The 21213-nt window shown below is 42.3% G+C and overlaps 1 protein-coding gene across 3 annotated transcripts in view; it reads right to left on the bottom strand.

Annotated features, from left to right (window-relative positions):
• ARK2C (arkadia (RNF111) C-terminal like ring finger ubiquitin ligase 2C) overlaps positions 1 to 13721 on the bottom strand; it is a 217521-nt gene extending 203800 nt beyond the window's left edge. The window contains exon 1 of one of the 3 annotated variants that reach the window (XM_085629271.1): positions 13303 to 13721. In XM_085629271.1, coding sequence (XP_085485397.1) covers positions 13303 to 13363 — 61 coding nt within the window. In that variant the 5' untranslated portion in view covers positions 13364 to 13721. The remainder of the gene's footprint in view (positions 1 to 13302) is intronic. The other 2 variants (XM_085629262.1, XM_085629287.1) reach the window with 2 other exon arrangements.
• Positions 13722 to 21213: the final 7492 nt, after the last annotated feature.

Here is a 21213-nt window from a genome sequence, read left to right as displayed (position 1 = left end):
GTACCTGAAACACAAAAAGTAAATGGGGGTGCAAGGGGAAGACGAGGTAGTGCGTGATCAACAGGTAAGAGCCCTACTAGACGGGGCTGTTAAGTTTTAGCAAAGCACCAAGTCAAAAGGACAACAAAATATATTTCAAAACACAATGAATGATTGTCAAGCAAGAGAAGGAAGTGACTAGCAAATGTCATAGAGGCTATTGCTGATGAAGTTCATCCAATAGTAGCCAATTGACCTGTTTTTTAGATGAAGCAGTCGAAGGGTTGGCTCTGATCTCCGTCGGAAGGGCATTCCAAATTCTTGGAGCCAGCCCTGAGAAGGTGCGATTGTAAGTTCTCTTTTTTTGTTGAATTTCTGAGGTTTCAGTAGTAGGGTATTGGCGCTTCTCAAGTTGCAACTGGAACCGGAGAGCTCGAGTTTTTTTGCCAGGTAAATGGGGGTATAGAAGTGTATATGTTATGTGTCAGAGAGGCTATCTTGAAGCGGATCCTTGCTTCAATGGAAAGCCAGTTAAGTTGAATTAAGTCAGGTGTAATACGATCATGCTTTCTGGACCCTGTGATGAGTCTGGGAAGAGGAGTTCAGAGTAGCTCTTGGCGGAGCTAACCTAGAATTAGGAAGCCCAGCTAGGGTCAACAAACCCTGTTCCAATCGTGAGATAACTAGGAATTGGACTGCTGACTGATGTCCTCGGGAGGTACGAAAGGTTTGATTTTCCTAAGAGTGTTGAGCTGATGATTGGCACTCCTAATTGTGGCACTAATGTGCCCTTGCATGTTTAGGAATTTGTCCAGGGTGACGCCTAAAGAACAAGCGGAGTCTACCATATGAGGGGTGCAGTTGAGTGCTGAGATTTTTTTAATCCAGTTTTGAAAATGCGGATGCCATTTTAAAGTTCAAGCGTGCGTGCATAAAAGCAAGGCATGTGGCTGCTATTGTGAAATTGCAGCATGTTGCACTGTAAACATTAATAAAAATAATGTATGAAGTGTTTTTGGTGAGCCGCGCAGAAGAAAACAAAAGTGTGCCCACCACTAAATATCAAGCGCAGTGTGTGCAAAAGGAAGGCGTGGCCAATGCTAAGCATTGCATGGGGTGCTGGTAAAAATTAATAAAATTATGTTTGTAAAGTTGTTTTTGGTGAGCTGTGCAGAAGAAAACAAAAAGCGCTACTGCCATTTTGAATATCAAGCATGGTGTGCACAAAAGGAAGGCGGGGCACTACTATGAAAGTGGGGCATGGGGCGCTGGCAAATATGAAGAAAATGTTATTTGGGCGTGCCGCGCTTAAGCAAACAAAAGCACAGCCACCATGTTAAAGATGAAGGAATGTGTGCAGCGCTGCAAAAACAAATATCTAACATGTTTTAATCCCAGCACTGTTACTAAGCAGCACACTAAAGGGGAAGACACAATGCAGTGAGACACCAGGGCGGGTTACCGAAATAAGAGCATGTCGTGCAGCTACAGCAACTACAAACAAAGCATACATTAACTATATAGTGCTCAGTAAAAGTTAATGAAGCCTACAAAGTAAGGACACATGTAAGAGGGGCTGTCCTTATTGGAAGTTACAAGTGAAGAGGAGGAGGCAGTAAGAGGGACTAGTAAACAAACCAATTAAAAACTATTCTAAAAAAGACACTAAAAGGAGCCAATAAAATGCACGGGTGGAGCTTAATGCCCATATCCTGAATACAGCATGTCTCGAAGAGACAGCGCAGGCGCTGCCTAGGTGAGACCTAAAAACACAGCAGGAGCCTCCTTGCTATGGCGTCCATCTCAGGACAAGGGTTGGCCGGTAAGAGGGAAACGGTCATATCGATATTAAGATTGCTTATTCTAATATCCCAGGTTACCCATACGTGCTTGAATTGGTAAGTAAACAATGGTTAGAGATTAAGTGCAAAGCAAGAATATGCTCGACACATGGTATTTAATCTACAGAAGGACTTGATTCTGAAGAACAGCAATCACAGACAAGATTAATCTTTTTTGACACAAACGTGTGTGTGTGGATTTTAAGGTATTTTTATGTTTTTTTTCCAACAGTCCTGCATCAACAAACATTTTAATTTTGCCCCAAAAAATTACATGTTTGGTGATCCACACGTTTTTATATGGGCTGTTTCATTTTATTGTGGAATTCAACACACCATTGGGGGTCTTTACTTCTAACTCGCCTAAGAAACGGCGACAGGTACACAGAATAATCCATCACTTAATAAAGGAACGGGAGAGTAAACAGGCACATTGTACTACGTAGACCTAAAGGTAATATTCCCTGTACTCATTCATACAGGAAACCACAAGCAACAGCAGTCTTAGAATATAAACATTTAAGGCCTCAATAAGATGTCGGTCTGAGTTGCATCTGACAGACACTGTCTCTGTGTGTGAACCGCCCGACCTTAGTTCAGCGGTTCCACACACCAAATTAGGATGTGACCGCTCATGTTGTGGTCGCAAACTCCTTAATTCTCTATGGGTGTTTGTGCGGCGGCGAGTTTGGGAAAATCCCTGCACCAAGTGGCTACAATCCCTGCCCCAGGGCTACAACCTGAGGGCCAGGGGGCCTCCAAAGTCGCTTTCAGACAGCCTATCTATGTTGGGAAGGCAGACATCATAATCCCGGCGGCGGAAACGCCATAACTAAGGGATTAGGAGCCCATTCCGACTGGCTGACAGGATCCTTGAGCCCATTGCAACCAAGTTGTTTCCTCTGCCAGGTTTACACTCAGACTATCGACATTGTAACTCGGCGGTTGGAGTGTATACATGCCTTGCTGGTCAGAGGCTTTACGACAGATATAGTAATAAGGCTCTTAATGAAAGATATTTTGCACTAACTATCATCTTTCCGAAAAGCTAGCTGTCTCCTATGAAACAAGCATTAGAAAAAGCAATTCGCTATCAAACTATTGGCTTTGCCATTTTTTTAAATGTTTTGTTCATTACGAAAACAATTAAAAACTGGCTACCCATGCTTCCAGATGCACGAGGTTCTTATTGTATGGTTCTGTGAAAACATTTTTTTAAAATAAAATTAAAACATAAATTAAAGATGTTTTTCCTATTTTAGGTCCCCTGGGACATTTTGCTTGCACCTACAGGTAAACCCGCTGAACAAATTTATACCTAAATTGGCATGAAAGTAGAACTTTGCTCAGAGCATGCTTTCTTTGTTTTGGCGTAAATATGTTCAGTAGTTTAAATGAAAAGAATTTTAATAAGCTGCAGATTGGGCTTGTAAGGGTTAACACTTGCATTGCTCTACCTTAAAAATCAAGAATTAGAAAAGAGTTAATTTTTCTTACATCACAATTTTTATGAAAATCACAATTTTGGCATAAAAATTGTTGTAAGTTCAGAAAAGATTCATGTTGCGCACTACCAAACTGTGTACAGCAGGGGTAGGCTGTCCATAGGAAGGTGGGCCAAGGATGTGGCCCCTGCTGCACATAACTTTCGCACATGTGGAGTTTGGCCGCGGTACCATTGTTGGCAGTGCGCAGGTTGCAGAGCCTGGCAGTAAATCAGGCTCTGCGGCTTAATCCAACTGTGCGCCAACGAAGGTCGTGAGCAGCAGGGGTTAAGAATAAAATCCATTATAAAAAATCCTAGAAATTCACTGGGAAAAAAAGTTACAACGGAGTGAAGACCGGGCTCAAATGCACAAAATCACTAAAATTCACCAGAAATGATTACGAACACACAAAACATGCCATAATTCAGGCCACGCACCATGCTCAACACACCATTCAGCCAACGGCAAAGGAAGGCATGGGGGAGGGATGGGGAAGACCATCAAGAGAAAAATATATGGCATGAGTTTGTGGACATTGCTAACCACAACTGGTGAAGTTCAATGGGCTCACCCTTTTTCTAAACTATGCAATTGTATTTTTTTCCTTAAGATTATATCACTGTTATCACTATGAAAGAAACTACGAATGTACTATTATAGCTTGGTTTTAGTAAGTTTTGTAATTGAAATACATTGTGCTTTTAGGTGTTATATATTCGTTCAAATATTGTGGTGTCATAAGCCTTACATTTGGTGCATGAGCAAAGCTAATCATAACATCACTTCAACCTGTTTTTTATAATGAATTTTAGGCCTTTCTTTTTAACTCGTGTACTACGTTCAACAGTTTACTGCAACCAGCCCACCCCAGGGGGCCTGCTTGTCGGCCTATGGCCACGTCCTGCGTCCAACCACCGCTGCACTTAGCTTTAAGCCATTCACACTTGGGGTTATACACAGGGCCTGGCCTCTGGACAGCACTACGTCAAACCAGCCTTGTGTAGAAAAAAAACCCATCTGTTTGCTAGCTTTTTGTTTTAAAATATTAATTAGGGCTCGCCTGCCAGGTAGCGCAAGTGCTGTCTGTTACAAGATGTAATGCTAGCTTACAGGGGGCTTAGAGCCTGTCAACTTCTTCTCACTGGTTGACTTCATTGTCACTCATTTGCCTGTTTTTTTAATCAGCATATGGGTTTTACTTTCCCTTGTTGAGTCTGTCCCTCACCTGGAGAATGGACCAATCACTGCATCCTTACACTGCTAAATATTTACAAAACTACTTTTTGAGTTGCCCCCTCTTGCGCGTTTCTCTTCTGCTCTTAGTGCTGGTCTCTCGCCCTTGTGCTTTCTTGTCCATGTGCTTCTCTCCCATCTCGAGCACCAGTGATCTCCCACTCTTTCGTTGGTTACCCCTGTGTCTGTACTACCCACCCACACCTTCCCCGTAGCTTCCGACCTTCTTCTCCCGCCTGTGTTGCTTCCTGCCAATTGCCTTGCTTCTGTGGTCCTTCTGCACTCCCACCGTGTTGCTCCCCATTCGCTTGCCCCACCAAAAAAAAAAAAAAATACGTTTGCCAATCCGAAAAGAAAAAGAAGGCAGCTGCATCATTTTGTAGGCATGTACATGTGGACTAAAATGCAAGACAGTCTGTAGTGTCCAGAGGCAGGTAACCTGGCATAACATGATGTTCAATTGGTGTTGCGCCCAGAGTAAACTCAAACTAATGTTTTCACATACTGATGAGATGTGTTGGAAGGGATGGAGATGTGTGGTGGTCAAGTCCCAAGAATACAATATACAGGAAGGAAGTGTTGAGCCATATAAAGAAAGTTATGGGGTTCCCAATTCCTTTGGCATGCCGGATCATGAACCTGGATTTTCGCTGTTCACACGTGTAATCTCATAGATGCCTTTGGCAGCTAAACAAGAGCCGCCTGCACAACGGAAGAAACCAGATATTTTGAACTGGTTAAGAATACTCTAGTCCCTTATGGATATGGAGATGATCACACATGTCCTAACCAACATGAGATAGATCTGAGAAAATGTGAAACCCCAGGTGGATCAATTTCAAACTTTCTGGCTCTGTCTTGTCCACGTACCTTATGTGCATTGAGGATTAACTGGAGTCCAGAATCACCCGTGGGGGAGGGTGGAATGGGGACTGGGGTCCACCAACAGGATTTACAGTATTTCAACACTGAGTATCTTTAGCAATACATGCAGTATAATTGAAGTGAGAGATTTCTAGTGTTTAGTTGGGCCATGAGGGAGAACCATGTTTCATTGTGTTACAACACTACGCTTTGATGAAAAAGGGAAACATCCTAGTTCCCATTACTGTTTGCGCATGAAAAACAACAATAAAAATATATATATATATATTTTTTAAATTAGTTTTTTTTTTTAAATGTATTTATTCAGGCTGCTGCACAGCATCGGGGATGCTGAATATCATGGCTAAAAGGCATAGGCAAAGCCAATGGGTCCCAAATGAGATATTTATTGGTTTTGTCCATGCTTGTTCTTGAAGGGTTTGTGAACAGTCGATGACTCGTGGACCCATGTTGGACAATCTATGGGGTTTGTGGACCCCACAAAAAGATCTGTCACAAGTCAATGACACTTGCCTTGGGTTCACAGTCCCTTGGTAAGGTTTGTGGACCTCATGAGCCGCGAATCTAGCCTGGAGTCAGAGAACCCTATGACAAAAAGTTCTTAAACATTAATATTATCACTGCCTTGTTTTTTTTAAAAAAATGTAGTGTTAAAGTCAATGCTGGTTCCACAACGTACATGGACTACCACCTATTTGGCTATAGTTTATCTTCAAATATTTTATAAGTGATGCCTTTAGTTCAGGAACATAGAACATGCCTTTTGACAATCCATAATAACATTCTACTCTGCATTCGCAAATTCGAAATATAACAGGGGCACTTGAATTCACTTCCTGCTACAGGATTAATGAGAAGCTAACGAGGCGAAGGGGTTTTGGAATAGTCACACAATTCCACGTTCCGTACTCTGAAAGCCACTCTGGCACCTAGTTCTTTTGACCAATGTCTGCTAGTTGGTGGAGTGTCCAACACTCGTCGCCTAGTTGACACTTGTATTAACACTCCTACATGGTGCCTAATGTATTATGTGCACAGAACTTTCATTTATAGTCTTACCTCATGAGAGTCCGTACGTTTCAGAGTCCAGTAAATGATGTCACTGAGAGACCACTGACAATACAATAAATTTTTTCATCCCTCTAGTGTCATCTCATAGTGGTTAATCAGCAGAGAATAAATGTGTCATTATCAGCTGCATCATCAAAACAACTGGACAATTAGACAGGCTCACAAACCTACTAAAGGGCCAATGTCCCCTAAGTTAAAAAAAAAAAAAAAAAAAAAAAAAAAAAACCACATCATCAAGTACTGCCACTTACCTTTCACCAGTTTTAACGCCTCTAAAAAAAATGTAAATGCAAGCGCAATGCAAATTTAAGCAATCCGCGTTGCTGGATCTGCTCCAGGTTGGTGTTTAATGCTGTGTAAGTGGTAGCCATCCTTATTATATAGACCACTTAAAGGCTAACAAATATTAGGGTGAAAGCTGTGCAGCCATATTATATTACATGGGGCTAATGCATCTTTTGTGAACTAAGCTGGAGAAAAGTTCCCACCATAAAGTAATCTTTATTTTGTTAATATTTTATTAGTGGTGAAATTAAACATGGAGGCAATAATGTTCCAACATTGATGAGGCAAATAGTTTCCCCCACTCATGTTCCTGCCCTTTTAGTGACAGCATCTTTTTGGGGGACAATAATTTTGGGTGCTGCCACCAATAAAGGTATCCAACTTTAAATAGTCCCCATCCATGAGACGTCAATAACCTATTTCTTGGAACTGAAATCCAGGAGCCACATTGCACTTAAATATGCCACGTAACCCAGCGTATGTGAATTATAACTTATGGCTTCCCGACTGATACCACTAAAAATCAAGGCCATATCAAATTTAGGATTATTTATATATAATGTCTTCAAGAGCAGTAAAATAAAAGGTCGGGTCTAATACTCATACTACTTAGGAAAGATTGTGTTCCAAAATATTAGTCCCCATGCATAATGGTGTTAGGATTATTCCTGGGGTGGCCCCAATAGAAATTTTAGGGTATAATCTTTAGTAATCATCCTACACACAATTACCAACCAAGAACAACTATTTTCACAACTAGGCCCTTTACCAAAGCACGGTGGAAAGGGAAACAAATATTACTTTTAGACATGAAAAATTCAAAGATATCACATTTATCCCAGAATTTACGTAAGTACTTCCAGCACAATCTAAGAGCCATTGCACAGGTTAAACTGCATACATTTGTATAGGTAAACATGGTATTCTAACTGGCGAGGGGTGGTCATAATTTTCCCCACACATCTCTAGCATGTGCTTCAAAGAAAATGAAGTGGGTCAAGACAAAGGAAATTACTATTTTGTAGTTATCGCATCACGTGAAGTGCCTGCAATCACGTTCACCCACAACAATCCACTTCTTAACTGGTAAAGCATCTGGTGAAAAATAGGAGAAATTAAATGGTCCCTAATGCGGTTTGAGAGAGCAGGCTAAAACGAGGTTACCATTAGCATCACACATTATCACTAACGTACAAAACGGGGATCTAGGAAACTTCCAGGATGTGTTTAGTTCTTGGCACACACAAATATGCTAATTTAAGAGAAAAATGTTGGTTTTGCTGAAATGTTTGTTGCAAATGTCTACAAGAGACGCTGAAGTCCGCATGCCATATCCGTGACCTATAGAGCCTTTGTGATGTCACTCCTGTGAATGATGGGATTTTGTGTTGGCATCCTTCGGTACTAACCAGAAATTTGGTATTGAAATGAAAAGAAACGCAGGTTTAACTTGTGACAGTGGATAAATTAGGAGACACACAGTTGTGGGTGTACCATAGAGATGCATCTTAGAAATGAACTATGAAGATGTCGTGCAAGGAAAAATAGCGGTCATTGGGACATGAGATGTTTTAACAGTGAACAAGCGAATAACTTGGTGGAGTTCCTACTGCCTTTGGCGGTTACCCTGCTTCGTGCCCCGTTTCAAACATACTGTAATGAAAATAGTTTATACCGGGGTAGGGTTCCAAACACCGGTTTACGAAGAGAAAGACAACATGGGCATTAGTTGGGGTGGTTAATAGGGCAACCGCATCTTGGCGAAACACAGGTTACGTATTCTCTTTCTCGGGTGAACAAAAGGGGGCGGGGGTCCGTTATCAAGCAGCAAATACGGTGAAATTCCATGGGTAAAAAAATAAAAATCACAGGTTTTGAAATGATCAGCCCCAAAAACATGCATATTTCTTGTCCATGCAAGCTGAAGCAGTCTTTCTTGGTGGTTTGGGTGTGCATTTATGTATGTCTCTTATGTGCGAAGCATGTGTAATGTTGTACACGCCACAGCAAAGTGCTTAATGTACAAATAGAGATTATAATGAAAAAAGATAAGAGAAAGAGAGAGGACAAAGGACCAGGGCATACATCCAGGAGAAAGTGGTGTTATTTTGACTGTACACCAGGAAGCAGGAATATGATGGTCACACAACATCAGCAAAGTGCGTGCACAAGGAAAGAGGAGCAGCATGATTGACAGCAGGTCTAGGGGATGAGAGAGCGAAAGGGCTTTTCAAGATGACCATGGGCTTGTTTCACGTCACTTCCCAATCAGCCTGGATTTTCCTTCTCTGATCTGTTTTTAATCTTTGCACAGGTGGTAGAAGTGTACTTTTTGCGCCAATGAATGTTTAATTTGTATTATATATTTGAGTGTAGTAGTATCCAGTGAGGTTATTTCCATATTTTAAAGACAATGGACCATGAGCTACAATGCCCGTATACGTTCTTGTTGGCCACCAGTCCCACACTAATCTACACTGAGTGTTTTTATACTATTACCCTACCACGTAGCAGAGAAAGAAACCTGAATTCTTTAGGGACTCCTTGCAGAACGGAGACGCCAAACCTGAATGAATATTTCAGTATTGAAGCGTTGACTCATTATGGCCACAGAATAATTCGTCTGACACTCATTCTTTGTAGTCCAAACACATCTAGGCGTGCATTAATTAACACGTATAGTCCTTGGTCGAGTACGCCACAAGCTACAGAGAATTAAAAGGTGTGGATCACAAAGTTTCAAAAATGGTCTTGAAAACAGGAAATTGCCTTAGATATTTAGAGATTTCCTAGCTGTGAAGGATTCAGCATACCTCCCTTCCTGTGAGCAAAGGCAGTGGGACCCCTTGGAAACAGGTCTCCATGTCTATTTTGATAAACTTTTACCTGCATTTTAGAAGCAGAGCTGATCTCTTTACCAGCTATTTCAATGTTAGCAGAATAAACCAGTCTGTTAAATATAATCATTTGCCAGGGACTTTTTCCCCCAGTTTCCAGCCTGATGTTTATAACATGTTAAGAAATTAGACAACACTGAAACCAGTAGATCTGTTCAAATACAAAATAATTCCGAGACTGGTGGGAAGGTTGTTTGTCAAAGCGCATTGGCTATTCCATAGCAAAAAAGTAATATGCAGTGAAACCATGCTGGATATACATATATATGTGTGTGTGTGTAGATATTGTAAATATGTATATCCAGATTGATATGGAAAGTTTGTATGGGGATGGCAGACAGAACAAGGTCCCATGTGTAGTACCTTCAACGCAGTCATTCACAACTTACAAATGGGGTAGAGGTAAAGCAAGGAAAAATATTGTAAAGAGGAGGAATACAACAATAAATGGGTAAACAGCAATAGAAAAAGCACACTAGGTTAATGTAGGAAACTAGTTTCTTTATTGAGAGATTGTATATTAGTATTAGTGGAACTGTGTGTAACAATGTCACCATGCACACAATACAAAAAGGCCAAGGCCCACCATGCTTTGGGGGGGCAAACAGAACAAAAGCAGCGTACAATGAGCAGATGTATTGGCTAGAGCACATTACATTTCAGCAGGGTATGTCTCTACAGAGATTTACAATCAGAAAACTAGGTAATGTAAAAAAATACAGACCATGCTTTAGTTTTAGTACAAGAAAAAAGGTGAAGATCCACAACCAAAAGGATATTTGATACAGAAAATTACCCACAAAATAAGAACAGGAAGTAATTTAGCACAGCAGAAAAAGGTTATCCCTGTTAAATGGAAATCCATTTTGCCAGAAGTTAGTTTTTTTTAACCAGGACAACACTTAACAATTGAATACAATTGTTGGTGTGAATTTCCCAAACATTCACTTGATTATATTTTGGTATGTAGTTAACACAGTACATATCTTTCTAATAATTTTAATTTATGTACCTTTAACTACAAAGGTTATTCTATTTCTTAAAATAAATCCAGGTATAATTCCTGGAATGAAAGCAGGGTAGTTCTGGTTGGGAAATGATCGGATATGTCATGTAAAAAAGATGCAGTACCCCTCTATATGATGCATTTTACAAAAGCATAACAAGAATGCTGTAACATGCATGGCGAATGGAAGAGACAGGATTTGCATAAATCACTTCTTAATAATGGATGTCATTGCCCGCTTACAACAGGACCAAAGCCTTTGAAATTTCAGGCAATTTGGTAACTGTTAATAAATGTATATATTTTTAGACGAAGGATTGTTTTGTGTGCATTCGTTAGGGGACAAAATGCAGCCACAGCAGCAAGGAATGGTTGGCCTAAAATGACCACAAAACATAAGATACTGCATCCGCAAAAGCAAAATGAGTCCACTGAACAGGAATTTACAGTGCAATGTATTTATAGCTAAACAAGATGAAGATACAAAAATGGCTGTTATTCTCTACATCTATTCTGAAATGGCCTACTCTCTATGCAACTACAATGAAACTAAAAAGAAAACAGATTTAAGCTTACAGTCTCTACAAGGTTTACAAAAAGATTGTGACTTCAGTGTCAAGCATTAGTATCTTCCATCACAAGAATGCACCATATAGCCACCTCGCCCTTTCACTTCAGCCAGTGGTGTCATCTCTTAACAGGGGGCGGGGCGTCAAATTAAAAAGAATCTAAAAATATAATGAATTCATGGAAAATGTAAACACTTGATATAGCAGGAGCTATATAGCCTTCTGTAAAAGGCGTTTTAAAATAAATTGTGCATCAAAATGTGCCCGATACGTGCCCAGTACAGAGTCAGACCATAATGAAATGGTTTGAAAATGCATACAATTACAGGCAGCACGTGCTAAAATTGGTAAGGCTTAAAATGCAACTGCAGATATATTGTAGCCTCAGAAAAATATATAATAAATTGTAATACGGCAAGTTCAGTGTTATATTCAATCGATTTACTTTAATTACGTTGGTTGCCAGATGCCACCAGTGGATACGTGCAAATGAGACAAGAGCGGACATGGCTTTGTCCATTCGTGAAAGGAACAGGGGGCCTTTCGAAAAAACACAATTAAAATGGCAAGCAGTCGAGCGACAGGAGATACCGCAGCTTAAATAAATAGCAATGCTTTCCTCGGATGAAAACAGGAAATGGTTAAGAGGGGGTGTCACAATACAGCTAAATGCAGAGGCAGAAGAGGGCCACACCACACAGCAGCATGTCGACCATTCACTGTGCTACACAATGAAGAGACAAACAAAACAAAAAAAAGATTTGATAAATGCAAAATTTATGTCATTATCCCATATTCACAGAAGAGACTGCAGTAAAGCCACAGTCACGTATGATAATTATAGACTATTATAAGTACGTTGCAGAAGACACAAAGGGTGTCTGGTTATTGTTTATATCGTATGTGCTTAACAACATTTCAAGCAAAACAGAACATAACAGTTTTGATTTTAACTGGATCCATTCTTGTGAGAATTTTAGGCTCAATTAAACCATTAGTATCCATATATTATACATAGAGGTGAATATATTATATAATATAAACATATACTATAAAAAAAAATCATAAATTGATTTCCACTATAAATTGTCTATTGTAAAAGTGTTGCAGTAAATCGTGTAAACATATGCTTTGAGTGTCGTGGATAACGTGGCTTACACCGTGGAATATATCCAATATTAAAAATGAGGTAGGGGTTTTAATACAGCCACAACGGTTGAGTAAAATGCATCTACTATTAGTGTACTGGGGCGTGTGTGTATACATATCCACACTCAAACATACTGTTTGGCAGGCTTCATACTACCTAGTCTAATTCTGCAATGGCACAAAGGACCATGAACACTAAAGAATCGAGGGTTCCTATCAACCATATAACAAAACCTACGCACAGAATAGAAAGTGGGAGGGGAAAATGTATACATAGGGTGTGGGGTGTTGATATATTCTATGCGAAGCTGAAATGCATCTGATGAAATAACTGAAAACATAGTGTGAGGGTTCCTGGTGAATGTGTTTCCACCCAGTGTTCCCTTCCAGACATCTGCGAATGTGCACTAGATTGGTTGAGAATATGATTATGCCACCTAGGGCCCCCCCTCCTCCACAAAACAGAGCTGTAGCAGGAATACAACGGGGGCGAGGAGAAGACAGACTATACAGCCTCGCCTCCAGTGAGACGTTAAGTCTGGCACAAAAGAAAGTGGGAACAATGGAAACGAAAGGGAAAAGGGCAGGCACTGTGCTCGGGAATAACACAAGGGAAAGGTAATGTTGGTGAGGTTGGAAAGAGACTAAAATAACCGTGTGGCCACCTATAGATTTATTTATATGTTGTCACCCTATCAACCTAAAAAAAAAACGTTTATTATGTGTGCATTTACCTAGACCGTAAAAGGGCCCGTGAAGAGTCTGGTGCTATTTGGGTGAGTGAGGATGTCAGATCTCCAGCTACCCTAAGCCCTGGGAGCAGGGCACAGACATTAACAAAGGGGCAGAGCGGAGACAAGACAGAGAAGAACCCCAGCGAGGGGTGAGAGCACAGAATACCTCTGTTTCGCACAGAGCCAAAGACTGGAAGAACGAGGTATCCGACGTGCACCAACACCATGGTGCAGCTGCGGAGAGCGGGGTCCCTGTGTAGCTGTGTCCGCTGCTGGTGAGAGTGCGGGCTCCGCTGCTGGGGGGTCTTGAGGCGCTGTTCCTGTTGCCTGTGTCGCTCCCGGGGTTTCTGAGAATACTGCCGAAGCTCCTCCTGTTGCCGCCGGGAGACAGATGGCCCATGAAAATGTGGTCCCTTCCAGCCCTCTGTACATTCAAACGTGCGGCCGAAAAGGTGCTGCAGCTGCCTCCTCGCACACAAAGAGGAAAGGAAGGCGGAGGCCGGGGGCCGCAGTCACAGTGCCGCCCAGCGGCTGCCTCACGACACCGGGCCCCAGCCAATGGTAGGGGAGCGGGGAGAGGAGGAGCAGTGGGAGCCCGATCTGACACAGGAGCCGGGCTGCGGCTGCCGCTGAAAGCCAAGCATCGAGGCCCCACGCGAGCCGCGGGTGTGGCGAGACGACGTCTGCGTGACGGAAACGGGGCCGCCATTATTGAAGGGAAAGATTTAGCGTTAAATGAAATTCATGCTGTACCATTTAAAACCCGAACATTCTGTGCATTGTTTTACTGCTTGTCAAATCTCCTTAAGTACGTATGGTGAACGGATATATCGCTTTATTTAAATACAGTGTTCCGTAATATTACCATATTCAATACTAATGTATTTTATTTTTTCTTGTCAATAACTTTTACAACGGGCTTACAAATACAATAATTACAACTTTTTGGGGCTCCGGGTTAATTTTTGTTACGTTTCCTTATTAAACGCATTCCAAAAGCTCCCGTTTCAAGATGTCAGCCAGTTTGTATCCCGGACGCACGCGCTTCCAAGATGGCTGTCAACGGCTGACAGCAGGCTGCGGCCATTCAAGCCTCATCGTCTATTTATAAGCTCAGAAGGACCGTCGTGTATATAGTACTCTTTCACCGCCAGACTGGCCGCACTGGCCGGTTGACCACTTGCTTGGCAGAATAAATCCGATGGTATTCCCCTCGTGCGCTAGGTGTGAGACAAGGGTATTTTAGTTTCCCTGTAAAGATGGTTTAGTTAAAATGGCTATTTAGAGAACAATACATTGACAACTGTGTATGGTATGAGTGTATATCGTTTATTGACCCCGAATGAGGCTCTGAAGCGCTTCCTACGATGCCAGGTGTCTTTAGGTGTTTGTGTTTGACTCTTGCTTTGAAAAAATGTTTTTTTTTTTCCTCCAATGTTTAGTAGATACTGGTTCGTCTTTCGGCTAATGTAGGTCATATGGGGATTTGATTCCTTTTCATTCACCCTAAATCACCCTAAATAGCTTTATAAAAAAAAGTCTCCAATATTTTGCAACCGTTGCAGTTTCTTTCCTATCGACGAACACCAGCAGCTCTAAACGGGGAAATGCCATGCTCGGTAAAAGCCCATTCATCACTCGCAGATCCTCGATAGCAGACTAGAAACGATCAAACTTAATGCAGTGAACGAATGAGAAAAGGTAGTGACGTCCTAGTAAATGCCTAGTCGAGTAATCAATCATACATATTTTCTTCTACCTGGGAGAGAGCTTTTTCATTCGCGTTATTCTTTTTATCTGTGAATTATGGTATCTTTGTTCCAGTCGTTCATTTATTTATGTAACCAGCACAATCTCCCTTTTTAACACCAATCCTATGTAGTCCAGTTGCCCTTAAACTGAAATGAAGCACCTGAAAGCAGTAAGGACAGTTTGCAGCTATTTTCTCCTGGATACAGCCTAAATGGTCACATACGGGATTTTCGCGACGTATTCACTAGCTACATACACAGCAGACATGTCCAGCATCGTATCCAACCCCATACGATAAAGGAAAGAACCGGGACAAAGGATTCAGGGTGCGGGGTTTTACGGTAGAAAGTACCAGATGTGTTGACGTTTCGAAATTTTAATGTGAAGGAAATCTCTCACGTTATACGCTGGTTTTCTGATGGGAGAAATAAATGGACATTTTAATCTGGGAGTGGGATGTGGGATACGTTGAAAGAAACGTCGTGTAAAGCCCACGTACCTACATCTCTGACGGAAACTGCGCAATTACATCACAGTTAAGGGTACCAAAAATCATGAGTTACACGCATATCAAGGGATCCTATGGCATGTATTTGTCTGCCATCCCAAACACACGACCTTCCCTCCCCCCTCAAGGCACCTCTGAAGTTAGAATGGTTGCCAGTGACCCCAGCGCATGTGTCTGACAAAAGCACAGGCTCTGTTTCCATCCCCCCATCAATTCTGACCCTTCCCCACCACAGCAGCTGGCCCTGTTCAGAGACCCTTAATCAGCTGAAACATTATCCCCAGACACAGCCCTTCTTAGTGCTCAAGTGCTGGTAGCCTGTGCCAATTCAACACTCCCGCTCCCCACCCATTCCCCAAGGCAAATTCATTTATCTCCACTGCGATTTATGCTCTGACACTGAATGACAACTAATGGAAGTTCATACCTATTCAGTGTCCCTCTTTAGAAGGAAGAATTTAGATTACTAGCATTCTCAAGTTATCTATTCTGCCACTTCGCTTAACCCAAACTCCAGTGAGGCAATGGCAGTTAACTAATCCGGCTACTCAGACACTCACTACCATTGGAATATGATATTCCACAATGTGTGTTACTGCACATATGAAAATTATGAGTTTTATGGCCAACATCGCAACCCCACACATTTCTTCAGGTTCATTTCGTCAGGTTAAACCTACCGAAATTTACTGGGGTGGGAAATGTCCAGTAATTACTGGAACATGCCGATTTGGATGTATCCTTGAAAGCTTGGTATTGATGGTATATATCACACCCAATGAATTTTGGCACCAGCTGAGTCAGATGGCCACTCATAACGAGGACCTTAGAAGTTACTTCTATCTGCACCATAAAATAAGATTCAAGATTCAAAATATACAAAAATACTGCAGAAATAAGGAACTGCTACAACAATCTGGGGACAAAGCCTGTCCAATGATGTCTGATGACGTCCTCCTATTCTTTCAGTAACATAAGACATGTTGACTCTCTTAGTTTAATTTCCTATAGCTGCAACAACATGCCCTTACAGAAAAAATGACCTGAACAAGCCGCCTTAGGTATAATAATTTAACAGGTGTACAGTAAGGGTACATACAGAAGCCTCCATCCACCTTCCTTGTTAGTGAAAGCATGTGGCCCAATAAGGGATTGGATCGGTGTCCTGACTATGTTTTGGAATTAGACAAGGGAAAAAAGTACAGCACCTTCAGGGTATTTAGATTAGGATTCCACACGCTGCATTGTAATGCGTAAAGTGGATGTACCTAAGTAAGATAAAGAATAAGGGTCAGTAGAGCAGTAGCAGATATAATTACATTGGGCAGCAGGTAACCTGGGAGGCAACAGCACTCACAACACCTTGTGTAGCAACTTATTAAAAAGCATGATGTGCAAACTAGTAATCATAATATATTTTACAACCTGCACCATTCCCGCTGTATTGGATGAGATCTTCCCGGTTGTGCAACCCAGATCTCCAGATTTTTGGTTTCATTGGTGCACTGGGACTCTTGCTGAAAGGTGGAGCATTCCATCGAATGACCGTCTACACTGTAAACCATATGAAGAGCAGATGTGGTGCCAAATATTTTAAGGGCAAAAGATAAGGACAGTCTGAAAGAAAGCATGGATTGTGAAGCAAACATGCAAGATGGTCTGAAGAGGAAAAAACGATTTTTGGTCTCAGCCTTTTGGGTGAAAACCGTGTCTAGGTAGGGAATTATGGAACATTTCTGCGATATAGGACATCTACCACCTCACGGGGGGTCTGGGTCTGTCACAAAATTACTGGATTTGGGTTTTATGCCACCTCGTCGGTGGATGAATGTATACAAAGTGACCCGCTTCCAGCCTTCCTTGGCAGCAAAGTATTAGTTTGCCTGTTGCAGTGGGCCACAGGTTGAGTTGCAGCAATACAGTGTACCTAGACTCACCGTCAAGTGGAAACTTTTGGTATCTTCAAGTCCAGCCTTGGAAATCATCAACAATGGGGGGGTGGCAGGGATACGTGGCGGGTCTCTCATAGGTCTCACACCTCTGCAACAGCTATACCCCTGATGTATTTGTCTCTAGCGGCCTGCAGTGCAACACTATCCTTATCCTCTCTGCCTTATACTCCTGCCTTCTGAAGATGCCAAGTTACAACCCAATGAGTTGTCAGGGTCACTTACAAACAAGTAAGTATTCTGTGAGGGATCTTGTAACTCAGCTGGGCTCACTCTCCAGAGTGTGGAAGCATCCCACCTTCTAGAATCTTCCTGTCTGCTGAAAGTACCCTGTGACTGCAGTGGCCCACGTCATACCATCAGCCAGTGTGAGAGAGTTGGTTCATATTTCACTTTCCATGCTCAGTCACTTAATGAGGCCTAGCGGTCCCTGGGGCCTACTTGAAGCCAGGGACTCAGTTAGTGCTGTAACCCATGATCGGAGCTACACTGTAGACTGGGATGATCTGTACCCAAACTCTTAATCCAGAACTGTGCTGAATCGCACATGTTGGCACAGTCCTAGACGTCTCAGCCCCGTCAGTGCTAAAGATACAAATATCTTTTCGAGGCAACTTCCCTACATTGTTCCTCATGTAAAAAAAACTGAAGACACAATGTCATTGCAGGAAATGGGTATGAAATATGTTTTTCACACTGACCCCTTCCCGCAGATATTCTACTCCAAATGAATCAAGGCTTGTCTTACAGGAGACTAGCAGAAATAGAAGAATAAAGGGAAGAGTGAAGAAAACATGATGTTCCCAAGATTATCCACTAAAATGTTAATCTAATTTTCTTCTTACAGGAGACTCACCTGGATGAAAAAAAAATCAAATTCAGAACTAGAAGTGGAAGTTATACTGTCTCCCTCCAATGAAAGGAAAAACATTCTTTAATGCCTCAGTGATCTCTTCCAAAAGAGATTACCAAGAGAGATTGGTAAAAGCATTGATTGACTTCAAAAATCAGCAATACACCCTCATCATACGAGGGGCTAGATACAGCTTTCCAGATCCCAGACTAGACTGCAAGTCATACAGTCGCTTCTTTCCTCTAAAGCTTGCAAAGCCCTACCCAAGTTTATCCATGGGAGTGTGTTCCAGAATGCCAATTGTGCTTTGATTGTAGTCAGGGCCCTCCCTAGTTTTCCATCCTGTAGATCTACCGGGTGGCGGTAAATTCGGAGTCCCAGGTAACAGAATGTGTCCCGGCACCAACAGACCTCCGACCCATTGAGTACATATCCCGGGTTTTCACACTGCTCACTGAAGGAGTAGAGGCTAGACTAGATGGCATTTAGACATTGTACTTGTTGTGTTTGTTTCTTATGTATGTGATGCATGAACTTTGTGTTACCATATCCTGAAAGTTTTCGCATGCCCTGGTGCATCCTATGTGGTCCAGCTGCATTTATTATTTCGTCCTTTTTTACACCTGTGTCTCTGCAAACAATGTTTTTTCCAGAAATATATATATATATATATATATAACCGCTCGATATCCACTTGAAGCGGAGCGCTCATGGACGGATGCCGGTTTGTGGTAGTGAGTCCCGCTATGTATTTTCGCTCAATTCCTTTAATACCAAAGAAATACTGCACTCACGGGGGGCGCTTGAAAACTTTATTCAACAAAGCCTTCCTCGGTGTTCATGACACACCGAAGGAGGCATGTTTAAAAGGCATTTCATTCGTGCACTGAAATCAAGAAGGGACAAGCACTCTCCTTCTAACGTGAGTGCCATCTTGAAGTTTTGTATAAATATACATTTCATATAGAAATACACAATTCATTAACAATATACTTCATTGTGTGGAAAAGTAGGTCTGTTATCTTGCCATTCACTCTGCCATTTTGTGCTATACCCTTCATGACTGACCTCTCTTTCACGATCACTCTGGAGCTCCACTTTTGACCTCCCACATTCCTGCACGGACGCTCACACCCTGTTCGTGCTTTGACCTGCCAAAAACTGACCAGCCCATGCTCAACCAGTCGGACAGGGAGTTTCCCAGATGTTTATCGTCCTCACCCTGCACACTATGCCCTGCAGGTGTCCAACAGCTACCATCTGCAGGCCTATCAGATTGACCTCTGCTTGCTGTGTAATCATTCCTCTCGCCTGTGCCCTGCAGGGGTCCAACAACTACCATCTGCGGACTTATCTGATCGAACTTTACTTGTCGTATAAACATGCTTTACGCCTACACCCTGCAGGGGCCTCACCGCTACCATCTGTGGACTTATCAGATTAACCTTTGTTTGACATATAATCATGCCTTTTTCACCTATGCCCTGCAGGGGCCAAACAGCCACCACCTGCTGATTGTATCATAACTGACCATTGCTTGTCTGTAAATTATTGGTGTTTGTTATTGTTCACCTAGCACGCACAGGGTGGGGATGAAGGGTATATAAGGTGCAGAAGCAAAGCACTCAGGAGATTGCCTCCTCAGACAAGCTGCGGGTGTCTGTTGTCGATGCTCTCTCCCCATCTCATGAGATTGTAATAAATATCCTTTCTCTCGGCGCTCCAGTGTTGGTCTCAGTTTGTATCCCGGACCCGTGGACGAAGGGTGGACCCTGCACCTTTGGGTGGGCCCCCAAAAGACCCCCAAATCCACAATTGGCGCCCAAGAGTGGCCCAATCAGCGACGCGGCTGCCCGGTCGAGGGGTCCCGACGAGGAAGTTGAACGGACGGTGGTGGGGCATGCCTACGCGAAAAAGACCCTCGTCCTCGTAGCCACCACCCGACCTTCACTACATCCAAAAAGACCCCCGCAAGTGGCTCCGGTCCTGACTCGGGCCCCCGATAGACTTCGACGATCTTTGCAGTAAAGAGACCTCCTGGAGAACGAGACAAAGGATTCTGGTAGGGTCGCTGGTTTGCGACACCTTTTTGTTATTTGTTTGGTTAGCTGGTTTTCTTCGGTAAGAAGTCACTCTTTGCAAACAGTGATACTGGGCGGGCAATGTGGACTTTTTGTCCGAACTAGAAATTTGTAGAGACGTTTTTTAACAGAGAAAAACATGTCCGCGTTTAGTAAATTTGCACGATGGTTTGGTTGTTGTATATCTCGATCGAGAGTGTTGGTAGATAGTCAGCCGGCTCCCCCGGAAGGTACCTCAAGTAAGGATATGTACATAAAATACGGTATTTCTCCCATAATGTATAATTCATTATGGCATAAATACACGTCCAAGGATAAAGAGACTCAGTGGCCCATATATGGTTCTTTTGAATCTCACAAAATTGAGGCTATAGAAATACAGCTCTTTACATGAAGGTCGCGACAAGCTATGTTTGACGCCCTGGGCCAATTCTGCCCCCAGATATTTTAGAACGGGATGAGTTAAAAATATATGAGTCGAGGCAAAGGCCAACGTAGTTGGACCTTGTTAATAGTTTCTGAACAATGTTTAAGATATAAGATATAAACGGGAGATAGGTGGGCTGCTAGTAAAGGAAGACTTCTTAGTCGATAAACGAGCGCATTGAAAGACTGTAGTGTGACGAACAATGCGGCCATGATGGATCAGGGTAAACAAAGCCCTTTCTACTGCCGAACATGATTAAACACATTACATGGGAATATGTTACTTATCAAAAAACTCCCGTATAGAGGTGGAAGAATACTGGGTTAAAGTAAATGCCCATCGTGTTTTTACGTTGTAGATCATGAGATCTCAAGGAGCAATAGTCTTGCAATAGTCATTCAATGCGCTCTTTTATCGACTAAGAAGTCTTCCTTTACTAGCAGCCCACCTATCTCCCGTTTATATCTTATATCTTAAACATTGTTCAGAAACTATTAACAAGGTCCA

This window comes from Triturus cristatus, chromosome 2_1, assembly GCF_964204655.1.
Source record: "Triturus cristatus chromosome 2_1, aTriCri1.1, whole genome shotgun sequence".
Taxonomy (NCBI): Eukaryota; Metazoa; Chordata; class Amphibia; order Caudata; family Salamandridae; genus Triturus; species Triturus cristatus.
Note: the sequence above shows the minus strand (reverse complement) of the source record. Positions and strands in the feature narration are given on the sequence as shown.